Source organism: Larus michahellis, chromosome 3, assembly GCF_964199755.1.
Source record: "Larus michahellis chromosome 3, bLarMic1.1, whole genome shotgun sequence".
NCBI classification, from domain to species: Eukaryota; Metazoa; Chordata; class Aves; order Charadriiformes; family Laridae; genus Larus; species Larus michahellis.
In genome coordinates, this window is record NC_133898.1 from 65,704,120 (window position 1) to 65,718,685 (window position 14,566).

Genomic DNA, 14,566 nt, shown 5'->3' on the forward strand with positions numbered 1-14,566 from the left:
AATACACCTAGCCTGTTTTAAAAGGGCTGCCTTCTTGGAATTGCGTATGTAAAAGGATATCTTAAACTCCTGCCAAACTGCAGCAAAAGCACAGGCATCCTTGCATTCCCCAGTAATTCAAGACTTTGCCAAGTGCCAGTGGTTGACATAGGAATTTACAGTCATTCCTAGAGGTGTTCAAATAGACAGGTAGAAGGCCAGCTTCAAAACCACAGTCAGATGGGACCCCCTAACCAGGGGCTGTTGGAAATGCAAAGAGAATCTCTCTGATCAAGAACGGGAAGCCTTTTTACAGAAATTAGAAATTTAAGAAGTGTTTCTCCTTGCTTGTCTTTTTAGGAAGTACAGTTCAAAGACCGCAAGTGTGGTGTCAAGTAGTATAAAAAAGCTTGCAGTTGGTTATCTTTTTTTTCATTTGTGTAAAATCTCAAAACCATATAACCCAAGGACTGCATTCCTTTTGTTATGTTGCTACATAACATCCGCAGCCCATGAATGAATGTGTAACCTTGTGCAGAAGGATGAACAAACGCTTGTCTGTCTTCACGCCAGTTATATCCTTCAGTTCAGAGGTGCACACTGACTGCTGCTTGAGAGCTCTTCTTCAGACTTTGCCCACCTATGACTTTGCCTAGGTAGAAGAAGCTGTAAATCCATGTTTTATTAGGGTTCCCAGTCTTTATTTTTCACTGGGATGTCAACACCAAACAGCTCTTTGGGGAATATCCTTAGTGGGGCAGAGGGAAACGTGGGGTAGGACAGCAAGCCAAAGGTGTGCTTTCTTCCCAAAAGGCCAAGGCAATTTTCTTGGTTGCAGGTGGGGAAGAGCTCAGAGGTGGCCTCTCTTTCTTGTAAAGCTGCTTGGCTGCTGGGCTTATCCCAGACATAAACTAGACTTGCCTCATAAGGGTCTTGGCAGAGCACAGTGCATGAGTGTAAGGATTTCATAGGAGCCACTGCAGCTTGTCTGTGCTAACGCTTGCCCTATAGATATGAATTCTTCAGGGGCCAGTTACTGTGGTTTTAGGCTGGCTTTGTGCTGGCAGAGCTGGACAGAAAAGATTTAAAACAGGGCTGGATCTGACCCTTAGTCCTTACGCTAGAGTCAATATTTATTCTGTATGGTGCACTCAGGATTTAGCCTGGAAGACATAAGCTTCCAATTTGTTCACTTGCAAGAGCCGTAATATGAGCTACAAATTGAGAAGTAGTAGAAGTTGTATTTTGCCAAATTTTATTTTAAAGCTGTTGAGTGTAACCATTTTAATGGTCTGAAAAAAAAGAGGGGAAAAAAAAAAAGAAAGGAAGGAATAATCTTGGAGCTCTGCAGTCAACCAGATATATGTCCCCTGCATGCAGCACACAAAGGCACCTTAGGAAAAGGAGAGACAGGATAGTACTCCTTTCTAGAAAGTTTTAAAAGTCTTGATTTAGTAGGTGCATCTGACATAAATACGGCTCCCAGTTTCCCAGTAATCTTCTCGTATTCAAAGTTTTCACAGAAGTAAAATGTCCGGGTTTGAAATGGGTAGATAGTGCAGTTAGTGTGGCTGGGGGAGCTGGCTCCTGGGCTGCATTCCTACTGGGAAACCTGGCTTGGCCCCCGGCCAGGCAGGACTTTGCAGCTCCTGTCAAATGATGTGCTCAGCGCAACTCCCGTACGGCTTCTGATCCGTGTAGGTGGGCTCCTCTTAGTCACCCCAGCGGAGCTGAACCATGCCAAAGGTATTAAAGAAAACACTCGTTTTTATCATCCTTAGTTCCTTAGTTTGAAATATGTAGTACTTGAAATATAGGGAGTTTCTGTTTATTGAGTAGTATATCTGTGATGAAGACCAATGTTGAAAAGTATATTTACAGTGTTTTCTAAGGGAGAAACAATCAGTTGAAAAATGGAAGTCTGTTGTTGGCTTAAGCAAGGCTGCGGATGCAGGCGGATGAGGTAGAGGCTTGACTGGAAAAAACCAGAGAGAATGCAAACTAGCTTTGCAGTGTCTTAGATTTCTCCAGTTAGGCCAGTCTCCCATTAGAGAGGGGAAAAAAACAAAAAAAACCCAGAAACCGAAAGAAATAATACTAAAGCCATCTTTGACACAGGATGGATGGCAGCTCAAACCAAACCAGAAATGATTATGTTGCTTCTGGAAAGGGATTTATTTTCCCCAGGAGAGTGACTCTGACCAAACTTAAGCCATCAATAATCCCTGTAATTAGCCTATACCTGTTTCATAGTGTAGGTTGAAAAATTATATAGAACATTCCGAAAATAGCAGGACCGCAGAGTGGCTTGAACTCTGTAATGGAGGTCTCAGTCCAGAACAGAAAACTGTTGGAAGCATATTAGCATCATCTTTTGCTCAAATAAAACCATTACTGTCACATTTCTGTGTCTGGCAGACTTCTCTAGAGGTGCTCTCGGTAGAGGGAGTATGGAACAGCAAGGATACTCCCATCTTGTAGAAGTTTCTTCTTCACCATTTGCAAAATTGCCTAATAAGGAGAAAAGTATTTTTCTTTGAAAAAGGTGAATAACTTTATGCTCTGTCAGTGAGGAGCATTCCCTCTCATCCCTGTTTCTGCTTCTCAAGACACGCATTTTCCTTTACATCCATGCTCATACACTGGCATCATTACTGACCCGAGGTTCAGTTTAGCTCAGCTGCTGAAAATGTTTTGCCACTTACCTGGTATTTCCTCATAAGGCACTGCAGAACTGCTCCGTAGTAACCACTTCTGATATATTGTAAATCGCACAAGAGGATTTCTTTTTCCATTTGTAAGGACACTTTTTATTTGAGGAAGCGGATTAGGAAAATTAAAGAAAAGTTTTACTTGGATTACTTTTTCTTTTTTCTTTTAGAGAATCAGACAGGAGAGTTATTTAAAAAACCATTAGCACGTCAAAGCTGAATGACATTATGACCTAAAATATTCTGGTTTGCTGTTATTTTGTTCTAGATGGGATTTCTCTATAGTTACAATTTAAAAATATGTTATCCATATTTGACTAAAGCAACAGTCCGTTAGCTATCGCTGTCCTAACTACTGATGTTATTTGTACTAGTAAATAAAGAGTTGATAACAGGTGGCACAGTAGAGATTCTATTTGCGTCAAGTCATGGGGCTTTACTAACGTCCATTTGTTCTTTGAAAGTGTTGTTAATTACAAAGAATTTAAAATTATTTTTCAAGTTTTGATGATTCTTTTCTTTTATAGACTTTACGATTTTATCATCTGTTGGTTTTATTCAATGGAGAAAGCATGAGTGCTCTAGCTGTTTTTGTGGCAGTTTCTAATTGAGGATCATTATAGTAGCCTATATCCCATACTCTGAAGATAATAGCCCAGCTATTTCTAAAGATCTGTTCTTTAGAGATGCTCTGAATGTTGTCCTGAATAAAAACCATAAAGGAAAGCCATAATTGTTGCTTTTGTTATCACAGTTGAACAAACAGCCTTTTTAATGAACCAAAAACCAAAATCCGTTTTCAAGATAAGATAGGCTGAAAAATGGAAGGGAGGGTCCTCCTTTAATGGGAGAAATGCTCTTTAGGGCAGGGAGGTGATGTTCTGGCTCCCTTTGTCAGGGGTGTTCTCTGTGCCAGTTGTTTCTGCAATACCAAGAGCAGCCTGTGTCTGGTGATGGTCAGACAGGTGGCAAATCAGGGCAGTCACAGAAGTCTTTTAGCCATTTGGTATTTGGTCTGTAGGTTTCTTCTTTGAGAAGGCAGCCATATATTCATGAGCAGTGTCCCACCGATGTTAAGTGATTTGGAAACCTACTTGCGTTTCACTACATTTTCTTGTACCTTAGTGGTGACACCCTGACCGGGATTTCTTTCTGGTCCCTGAAACATTTAATGAGAGGCTGGGAGCCTAAAAGCATTAGCTGGAAAGAGGCACTGAAAAGGGATTTGCCAATGGGATTCAGGGATAATCCAGGCTTAGCAAAGGCATAGGAATGAAGAGGGACATTGGCAGCTCTCTTTTTACTGATTCAGAAAGGTGAGATTGCATTAGTTTAGACTTGCAGTTATTCATCTACAAACTAGAAACATAAATACTTTAAAAAGACTCTCACTCATTATTCTTCAAATGTGGTTGCTCGGACCTCTAAGTCACAACGTGACATTTTCCCAGTGGATGGATAAATGAAATTTTCAGGCCTCTACTGTAAAGAAGAGAAAACTGTCTTCAGTGTCTACACTTAATATCAAGAATTTGTTATGACTGTATTTTTTTTTTCTACAGGAAATTTGAAGATAGTCATGCCTATTAGCTACCTAGAAGATGCAGGTAATTGTTTTATATTCCCATTCCCTGCGTGTTTTCCTCCACTTTGCTTATGTTTCCTCAAGCCAAATTCAGTTTTTCCATTGTAAGAATGAAAAATATTCCAGTATCTCTAATACTTAATTTTTTAACCTTTTCCTTGCTGTTGTAAAATTGTGACTGCCTTTATGGTTCTCACGGTTTCATCCCGAAAATATCCTGTGTTTGGATAATACGGAAGCAGGAAGCCTACATTATTCTTCAAATTCAAATGCTCTACTTGTCTATGAAAATCATACCTCTGAGCTTTTCTTCTTTATAATAGAACTGTGGAAACCTATTGCGTTTAAGCATAAAAAGTGTGTGCATAGCTGGATGGAAATGTCTCGACAGAGAAATCTAAAATGCTAAAGTCACATAAACACAGTTATAGCTCATTTCTCTAATACGTGTTTTCCCTCTAGCAAGACACTCGCTAAAATTTAATATAGTGATTGGAAGGTGTGGAAAGGAACCGATAGTGTTGTGTTCAGAATGCTTATTTGACGTCCGTCTTTTGACTGTTTAAAAGTAGTTTAAAAGGGTGATCAACACCTTCTTGTAAAACCAGAAGTACGTCACGTTAGCCATCTTAAATTTTGGTATATGCTCCAAGTAGTCATTTAGGATTTCTGCCTAGCCAACAGTGAGAAACAGGCATCTCCAGAGTGGAGGGCCATGTGCATAGACGTCCTCTGTGTCTGAAGCACCCATCACGATACAGAAAGATTTCTCCTCTGGGAGTACTGATCACCCTCCTCTGACTCTAGAGGAAGACCAGGTGACAAAAGTGCATGTCTGAGCTGTAGGTGAGTAATACTGGATAAGGTAGTTGCCACCCACGGTGTTAGGACTCTATTTTCAGCAGTGATTTGCTGAAAGAGCTTTGAAAGTAGGTATTGGACTTTCTGAGAATCAAGCCTTTAAACTGTCCCCAGAAATCCTTCCAAAGCTACTATTCAATTTGGAAAGTGTAGATCCTTGTTTTCTCTTCCTAGGGCTTTTATTGAGTAGTGATTGTGCTTGTGTACAGTCTCTGGAGACAGTCTTTACTGTGTCTCCTGACAAAAGGGGATTTGTGAAATGTAGTTACCTTTACTGGAGTACCTCGGTATTTTTCATGAAAGGCTCAATGGAAGTGCAGCTGACTGCATCGATGTTATTTTGCATGGCTATATTAATTGGTGCATGTGGTTTCTTTGTTCTTTGCTTTTTCCTTACAGACACCTGTGTCACCATGGAAGAGATGAAGAGAACTTTGCTCTAGTAGATCACAAATATCCCCGGGTCATTCTGCATCTCAGTATTTAATAACAATGGAAATTGTCCAAATGCTATAACAAGTCTTTGCAAATGTATAATAAACTGTTTAGGAAAGTTCCTGCCATGAGCAGAAGTGTATAATACTCACATTAGTGTACAGACACAAATCTAATGCCTATAGACTACTGTGTGGAAAGTTCCAAAGAGAAAGAAAAGTCTGTGAACTTGCAACAGCCCTGGAAAAATGGGAGCAACAAAACTTTAAAAAGCACAGCTTTGGACACACTCCATGTGTCTGCACAGCTTTCAAGTGAACTAGCACTTAAGACCTTGTGTAACAAAATGGACTCTGGGGACACAGCTATAGGGCAAAAAGCTACCTCAAGGTCTGGAGAAACTGCTAAAGTACCAAGTAGATGGAGGCAAGAACATTCAGCTGTTATTAAGATGAGCACTTTTGGCAATCAAGAAGTACAGAGGCAACCACAAATAGATCACGAGCAAATTGGAAACACAGCATCAGCACAACTTTTTAGTTCTGGGAAACTGGTATCATCGAATGAAGCTGCACAGCAAGTCACGGAGAAGCAATATCCACAGCATCGTCCAAGTCCTTACTCATGTCAACATTCACTTTCTTTCCCACAGCATTCATTGCCACAAGGCTTCTTGCACAACATAAAGCCACATCAGAGCTTGGAAGGCCCTCCGTGGCAGTTTCCTAGCCACTTGCAATCAGTTGCCTCAGAGGACTTGTTTCCTTTTCATATGCATAGCCATAGTGGAGGTTTCTCCAGGAAGAAGATTTCAAGTTTGAACCCCGCATACAGCCAATATTCACAGAAGTCTTTAGAACAATCAGAAGATGCTCACAAAAAGGAGCACAAACCCAAAAAGCCTGGCAAGTACATTTGTCCTTACTGTAATCGGGCTTGTGCCAAACCTAGTGTACTTAAAAAACATATTAGGTCTCATACTGGGGAGCGACCATACCCTTGTGTTCCTTGTGGTTTCTCCTTCAAGACGAAGAGCAACCTTTACAAGCACAGGAAGTCACATGCCCATGCAATTAAAGCAGGACTGGTACCTTTCACAGAGTCAGCAGTCTCCAAATTGGACCTAGATGCCAGTTATATCGACGTGGAAGCTGAAATACATTCAGATGGCGAGCAGAGCACGGACACTGATGAGGAGACCTCACTCCTAGTGGAAGGGTCTGACAAACTGAGCCCTGTCCCACAGCTCCCACTGGACATCGCTAGCAGGAGCAGTTTTCACTCCTCCATGGAAGAGTCCTTGGTGGGGCCGATGAAAGTGCCCATTTTGATAATCCCTAAAAGTGGAATTCAGTTACCCAGTGAGAGTTCACCATATATTGGCTCTGACATATTGCAAAACCCATCCTTAAGTACCAAGTCTGATGACTCTCACACAGTTAAACAGCGACTTGCACTAAGACTGTCAGAGAAAAAAGGGCAAGATTCTGAGCAGTCGTTAAACCTCCTGAGCCCACACAGTAAAGGAAGCACTGACTCTGGTTATTTTTCCCGCTCAGAAAGTGCCGAGCAGCAAATTAGCCCACCAAATACTAATGCAAAGTCTTATGAAGAGATCATCTTTGGGAAGTTCTATAGGATTAATCAAAGGACAGCACTAACAGTAGCCACAACAAATCAGGAACACAGTTTAATGGGTAGAAAGGGCAAAGCAGAACCATTACCTCTTTTAAATAACAGATTAGATGTCAAGATGCTTGAGGAACATATTTCTCAGCTGACTCCAAATAAAGAAGAACTCATTGACTCCAGTAATTTGAGCACTATTAAATCTACACAAGTTTATCCAGGCAGCAATACAGAATCCAGACAATCCCAAACCACCACTTCATCCATCAAAAGTGAATCCAACCTGTACCAAGTCAGTCAGCAGGGCGACGTGCCCGTCTTTCTAGAGCCCCCAGTAGATTCTTCTCCTCTTATCAGAAGTAACTCCATGCCAACCTCTTCTGCAAACAGCCTAAGTATTCCCCCGTCCCTGAGAGGAAGCCATTCATTTGATGAGAAGATGACTGGCTCAGATGATGTGTTTTATCCCGGGACAGTGGGAATATCCCACCAAAGAATGTTGAGAAGACAGGCTGCCTTTGAACTGCCCTCTGTGCAGGAGGGGCACTCAGATTCGGACTATCATGGAAGACCAGGGAAAAATATCATTATTGCTTCCAGCAGACAGACAGCAGGTGACAAAGGAGCATCCTTAAAAGAGAAGAAAGGAGACAAGACCTTTTATGACTATGATGCCAGTGGAAAGCACTACAGGAAGTGGGAAGAATTTGAAGCTCAGAAGCAGAACTACAGGGACTCACCATCCTTATGTGGGATGAACAAGGCGGGAGAGTATTTTGTTGATCCACTCGGACAGTCTCAGGCGGTGCCGTCCATGCTTGGAACAACTTTTGAAAACAGAAAACGCAGGAAAGAGGAGAGTGTTGGAGATGAGGAAGACAGTCCCATGCTTTGCAGCAGTACGACTGGCACCACTGGGGGAATTCAGCCTTTGGACTTTGATCCGAAATCCCAAATTCAGGAAGTGCCAAGGAGTGGATTTGCCCTTCAAGGCCTGGAGAATGCTGCTCATTGCCATGCGGAGCGTTTTGAAATCTGCAGGCCTTACTTGCAGTCTGGAAGCCCGGCAGCTTCTCTGGAAGACTCCTCCTTAACTGCAGAGCAAGAAAAGACTGCAGAACCACTAGCTAGAAAGCCTCCTGGAAATGTCATCTCTGTCATTCAGCACACAAATTCGTTGAGCAGGCCAAACTCATTTGAAAGGTCTGAATCTACAGAACATATTGCATGCCAGCAGGAAAAGATTTATTCACCATCCGAAACATGTGAGAGTGAGATTTGTGAGTCTCCAATGAGCCCAGACCGAGCTCCGCAAACGGAAAATGCTGACACCAGTAAGCCGTCTCCATCCCAGCAGCCTCAGCCGTATCATGTGCAGCCCAGGTTGGTTCGCCAGCACAACATACAGGTACCTGAAATTCGTGTCACAGAGGAGCCAGATAAGCCTGAGAAAGATAAAGAAGTGCAGAACAAAGAGCAGGAGAGACCCACTGAAGAATTCCAGTGGCCCCAGAGAAGTGAAACCCTTTCTCAACTTCCAGCCGAAAAGCTACCACCCAAAAAGAAGCGTTTACGACTGGCTGACATGGAGCACTCCTCTGGAGAATCCAGCTTTGAGTCCACAGGTACAAGCCTCTCTCGCAGCCCTAGCCAGGAAAGTAATTTGTCCCACAGCTCGAGTTTTTCAATGTCCTTCGAAAGAGAAGAGAATATGAAGTTCATCACACCTCCCAAACAAGATGAGTTTGGAAAACAGTCTGAGTTTTTAACAGTTCCAGCTGGTGCTTACTCACTTTCCGTCCCTGGGCATCACCATCAGAGGGAAATGAGACGCTGCTCATCTGAACAGATGCCCTGTCCTCATGCTGCTGAAATCCCAGAGATCCGAAGTAAGTCCTTTGATTATGGGAACCTGTCTCACGCCTCTTCGGCTGGGACACCTACTACGGCACTGTCTCCATCCCGAGAAAGGAAGAAATGCTTCTTGGTTCGCCAGGCTTCCTTCAGTGGTTTTCCAGAGATTTCTCAGACTGATCAGAGCACAGAACAAAGTATAAAGCAAGAGCAGATGGAACATGCACAGGCTGGTCTTCGCTCCTCCCAGCTTGCTTGGCATCACTCCCCTTCCTCTGTACTTCAGCCCATTCAGGTAGATGACTCTGGAAAACAGGCTATTGGCTCTTGTGCTCAGCTTAGTAATAGCTCATCCCACATTGCCCAGCAACAGGCTCTTCTTGCAGACAGCCCGGAAATGTTACGGACTCCCTTGATCCAACAAGCACCTTATATTCCTAACAAACATCCATCAGAGCAGCAGCAGCTATTTGCACATCAGGAAAAAGTCCCATTTCCCACTCTTCATAGCACCTTGTTTCAGTTCCCATATCCAGCTGTCTGCATGGTTCACTTACCACCATCTCAGCAGCCTGTCTTGTGGCAGTCATGCACAGAGCCTCTACACTTCCAGCATCATTTTGTGCAACAGCTGCAGAAATCTTACGTCAAACAGCCTTTCCAAACAGAGGTTCCTCCAAGTTATCACCTGGAACATGCGCCAGAGCTTATTGGAAAGAAACCAGCTGATTATGTGCACGCTAAAGAGCAAGCATACCAGCATTACTCAGGAACATCTGGGCAGTATTCAAAAAATACTCTTGCTAAGTACCAGTCAGACCATAGCATTAAACCAACAGATACCTCCTCTGAGCAGCATCTTCAGACAGATTTTGACTCCCCAGGTGATGGATCTGTACAGTCTTTGCCAGGAACAGTTGTTCCCGTCAGGATTCAAACCCATGTGCCATCTTATGGTAGCGTCATGTACACAAGCATTTCCCAGATCCTCGGACAGAGTAACAGTCCTGCGATTGTAATTTGTAAAGTTGATGAAACTGTTTCACAAAGAACATTGGCAACTAATGCAGCCATGCAAGGAATTGGATTTAACATAGCTCAGATGTTGGGTCAGCATGGAGGGCTAGAAAAATATCCTTTGTGGAAGGTGCCTCAGACACTACCACTCGGACTGGAGCCACCAATTCCCCTGTGCTTGCCTTCCAGTTCTGACATGGTTTCTACCTTGGGAGGAAGCAAACGAATGCTGTCACCTGCCAGCAGCTTGGAACTCTTCATGGAGACCAAGCAGCAGAAACGAGTCAAAGAAGAAAAAATGTATGGGCAGATAGTTGAGGAGCTAAGTGCAGTTGAGTTAACTAACTCGGATATAAAGAAAGATTTTCCAAGAATGCAGAAGCCTCAACTAGTAAGGCAGAGCTGTGCTACTGAGCCAAAAGAAAGTCTGCCATCCATGTCATCCTCTTCACCACTGTCGTCCTCGTCATCTCAAGATTTACCACCTGTCAGCATGGCAACAGCTGACGCTTTCCCGCTGAGCAGGGAGAAACTTTCCAGTTTTGATTCCACGTCACCGGGGCAGAAGTCCAGTGGCCCTTCTGAAGGAAGAGAATCGCCAGAGGAACTGGATGTCGATGAAACAGCCTCAGATATGAGCATGAGTCCACAGAGATCTTCATTGCCACCAGGAGAAATTCAGCCAGAAGACCAGCTGAAACATCAAAAGTTGCCTCTTGGGATGTTGGTCCAGATGTCATCCAATGCCAGTGGGAAATTCACAGGCTCAACCATTCTCCTGACAGACGTGGCAGATTTTCAGCAGATCCTTCAGTTCCCAAGTCTGCGCACTACTACTACTGTGAGCTGGTGTTTCTTAAACTATACAAAACCCAATTACATTCAGCAACCAACGCTCAAATCTTCTGTTTATGCTTCATGGTGTATAAGTTCCTGTAACCCAAATCCATCTGGGCTTAGTACAAAGACCACTTTAGCACTTTTAAGGTCCAAGCAAAAAAACACCACGGAAATCTACACTCTGGCTGCTATGCATAGACCTGGAGCTGGTAAACTGACATCATCAAATGCATGGAAGCAGTTTGCTCAGGTAAATGAGACGTTTTAATAAAATTAAAGTAATTTATCTTTATTAGTGAAAATACTAGTAAATTGTGAAATGTAAGTTAAATATTTTTTTTAAAAAAACAACATTCCCATTGGGAAATCAGGCACGAGATCTTCCCATGACAACTTTTGAGCCTCAATTTATCCTTCTGCAAGCTCTGCTACTTCTGCTGTCTCTGTCTCCATTTTCAAAATCAGGTGTAAAAAATTAGGCTTTTAAAGCCCTCCCTTCGTATGTACCAGAGCCTGATACATAAACTCCTTTTATTTTGTCCTTTGTTTTTGCCATGTCCCGATTCAAACAGTATCAGACACAAACATCCATGCAAGCTCATAAGTAAAGATTAAGTTAAAATTGAGTAAGGATCTTCAGATCCATTTAATGTCTTTTACATACTGAGTCTTCCTCATGGACTAAGCATTAGATAATGATGCCAGGGAAAATTCTGTAATGGCAATAAATTACCTTCTAAGGCTTTTCCATCTCTATTTTCCATGATTTGTTTTCTGAGGAAAGATATGGTGCTGTCTTTTCTGTGGAGACTCTCGTAAAAATTTGTCCATGCTGCCCCCTCTCTTATTCTCTTTCAAGTTAAATGGGGCAAATTAATTCATCATATAGAGGTGCACCAAAACAAGAGTTTGACTTCGACCTGGAATGTTAAAAGTACTTGAAATGAAGTGTGCGTTTATTGTGTGCTCCAGCAGTAACACCCTTCCTTGACTTTGTTCTACAGATGAAACACGAGCCATTCTTCTTGTTTGGCAGCAAGCTTGAAAAGAAAGTAGTGGGGAATATTATAAAAGAAAGAGTAAAAGGAGACATTCATGGAGATAAAGACATTGCATCCAAACAAACTGAGCCGATACGAATTAAAATCTTTGAAGGAGGGTAAGAAAATGCAACTGGAAATTTCAAGCTCAGCTTGTCATTTTAAAGAGATTTAAAAATGAATATGAATGAATTAGGATGTGAACAGTCTCCTGTATTCCTGCCATGTCTTGTAGCTCCCAACCCTCTTCTTTTTTGTCTGTATGTCAGTCTTAAAACAAACTGTAGGGTACCTGTGTACTTACTGTTGGCTCTACTTTGCTATTAGGACAATTATATTTTCTATCTGTGTGAGAGCACTCGCTTGGAATTGTTACTTGCATTCCTTAGGTCCAAGAAATGGGTAAACAGTTACTATTTTGATATTTTCGATACCGTTTCTTTGTATTTAAGGGCTTCCATGAGGATATCTTTCCATTTTTAGACTGTGTACCTCCACTCACTTGAATGTGTTAGCTAGGCATGCGTACTCTTATTCTTGTAATTTTTTATTATTTACTGGAGTTGGTTTTTGGAGGTAAAATGTAAGATGACAACAAAGTCTATGGTATCTAAGCCTAATCCATAGATCTGTCTTGTATGGTTGAAAAAATAATGTTTAGTTTTACTATGGCCATCTATCACTCAAGTAATAAGAGAAACAACTAACAAAGAGAGCAGAAAAAGGCGACCTGAAAGCCCATTAGCATTGTTTTGAGGCTAATAAGGCTTGTTATAAAAAGCAAATGAAATGGACACTTGTTTGCCTCTGCAGTACACTCTAAAATGGAAGATATTGTTTTATCTCTTTTACAGAATTCTGACATGATGCAAGCAATTTGACAGTTGTTAGTAGTGAATAGTCAGGTGGCTGAATAAGCTGTGTTTTTCAGTCTTACCAAACTCAGATGGTCTCACAGCAACTGCTTTATTGAGGGAACTAAATAGGTCAGGATGGAGATGTGAGAAATTGGTACGTCCATTTCCTTCTGCTGTCAGTTTGTACCCTTTAAAATCTCAGTTGTCCTTCATTAACATTATGAGTTTTGGCTCCACTTGGATAGTCTCCATGAAATGAACATTGGCATTTCTCTGTAGTCCGCAACACTGAAGGAGCAGATCCTACCTCTTGCCTGAAAGACCGAAAATATTATTTTGGAGATAGTTACTGGTATGCTGGCCCAGACACTTTGATCCTGGCTGTTCTCTGTAGTTGTACATTGTCCTGATACCCAAGCCAGTAGGCTGGCTGCACAAGAGCGACCCAAATTCAGGGGTGAGCCTAAGCTTACAAGAAGTTTAAGGAGTTGCTTCAACTCACACCCACTTTGAAGTATAACATTTGCCTGCTTCCCACTATGTATCATTTCTGAATTTGGATCACCCATCCGAAGACAGTCTGCACTGATGTAAGCTATGTGAATGGGAGGTCAGAAGAATAAAAGTGTGTTGAGAAAAGCAACTTACAGGGGGATTCAGATCAGTGTGAGCTGCAACAGATAGCTCTATAAAACGCCTCAACCATCTAACACCTTGTTTAAGAAACTTTGTATGTTACTTGCACGGTCTTAAGTTTCCCTGTACTCCAATAAGGTCTATAAAACTATTTGTGTAAAGGCATATAATTCACAAGTCACCTAGAAAAGTCTCCTAGTAGTACTTGGCTATGTTTTAGTACTTGGCTATCCTTTGAGTAGAACAAAAAGTAAGAAACCTTAATGTGCATGTTCATTTCTGGAGTTGGGGGGGGACAAATAATCTGTGCAATAGACTGGGAATTCCCCAATAGGAGCATATAATCTGCAAAGCTACAGTGAATGAGACGATGTAGTATTAATGAGTCCTCTCTTACCTTATAAATCATAATTTTATCATTTATTCCATAGGAATTATTTCTGGAAGGGTAGATTCATTCGTTCATTAGTTTGGCTATTTTTAAAATGACTTTTATTTTTATTTTTTAATATTTTAATAATTTAATATTACTTACATATTATAACTGTGTCTTTCATTGTTTTCTGTCCTGACTATTGAATTTGTCCTCCTCTTCAGTTTTTTGTTTGTGATTCTGAAAGCTGGTTTTTAACAAGGGTGGGTTTCCGTCTTGCTTGCTCTTTGTAGAGCTGTTCTGTCGTACTCTGTTCTGCTCTGCTCTCACCAAGCTCATCTCCGTGTCATCTCAGCACGTGCAAGTGGTGCACTGAACTATGCAGCAAATGTCTGTCGTCTTTGTTTCACGTTTTCTCCCCTGGCCAGGCAAGCGTGTGTGGTGATACCTTGTTTCAGCAGGCTATTTTCATTTTGGTTTTTGGTTGTCCTAGGAGGTGGATTTGCCTGGGCTTCTCGATTACTTTTCTTCTGTTAAGTGCCAAGAAGGCAATCGAGAATCCATAGCTGAGAAAGATCTGTGGCTGTCAGAGTTCGGTTTGTGGGAGCGCCTGTCCGCTGGGCAGGGAAGCGCAGTTGTGCAGCTGCCTCGTGCCAGGGGAGCGGAGGAGCGCTCCTATGGCGGGTGGGCAAAAAGCAAATAGACGGGGCTGGGGATGAGTGAGAAGCTGAAGGACCAGAATGAACGGG

General features: G+C 42.1%; 1 protein-coding gene across 8 annotated transcripts in view; it reads left to right on the top strand.

The window, feature by feature from the left end:
* The window catches only part of HIVEP2 (HIVEP zinc finger 2), a 144,429-nt gene that overhangs the window by 114,550 nt on the left and 15,313 nt on the right, over window positions 1-14,566 (top strand). For all 8 annotated transcript variants that reach the window (XM_074580545.1, XM_074580542.1, XM_074580543.1 and 5 more), the window contains 3 exons: window positions 4,253-4,297; window positions 5,536-11,161; window positions 11,916-12,070. In XM_074580545.1, the coding sequence (XP_074436646.1) occupies window positions 5,747-11,161; window positions 11,916-12,070 (5,570 nt within the window). In that variant the 5' untranslated portion in view covers window positions 4,253-4,297; window positions 5,536-5,746. The remainder of the gene's footprint in view (window positions 1-4,252; window positions 4,298-5,535; window positions 11,162-11,915; window positions 12,071-14,566) is intronic.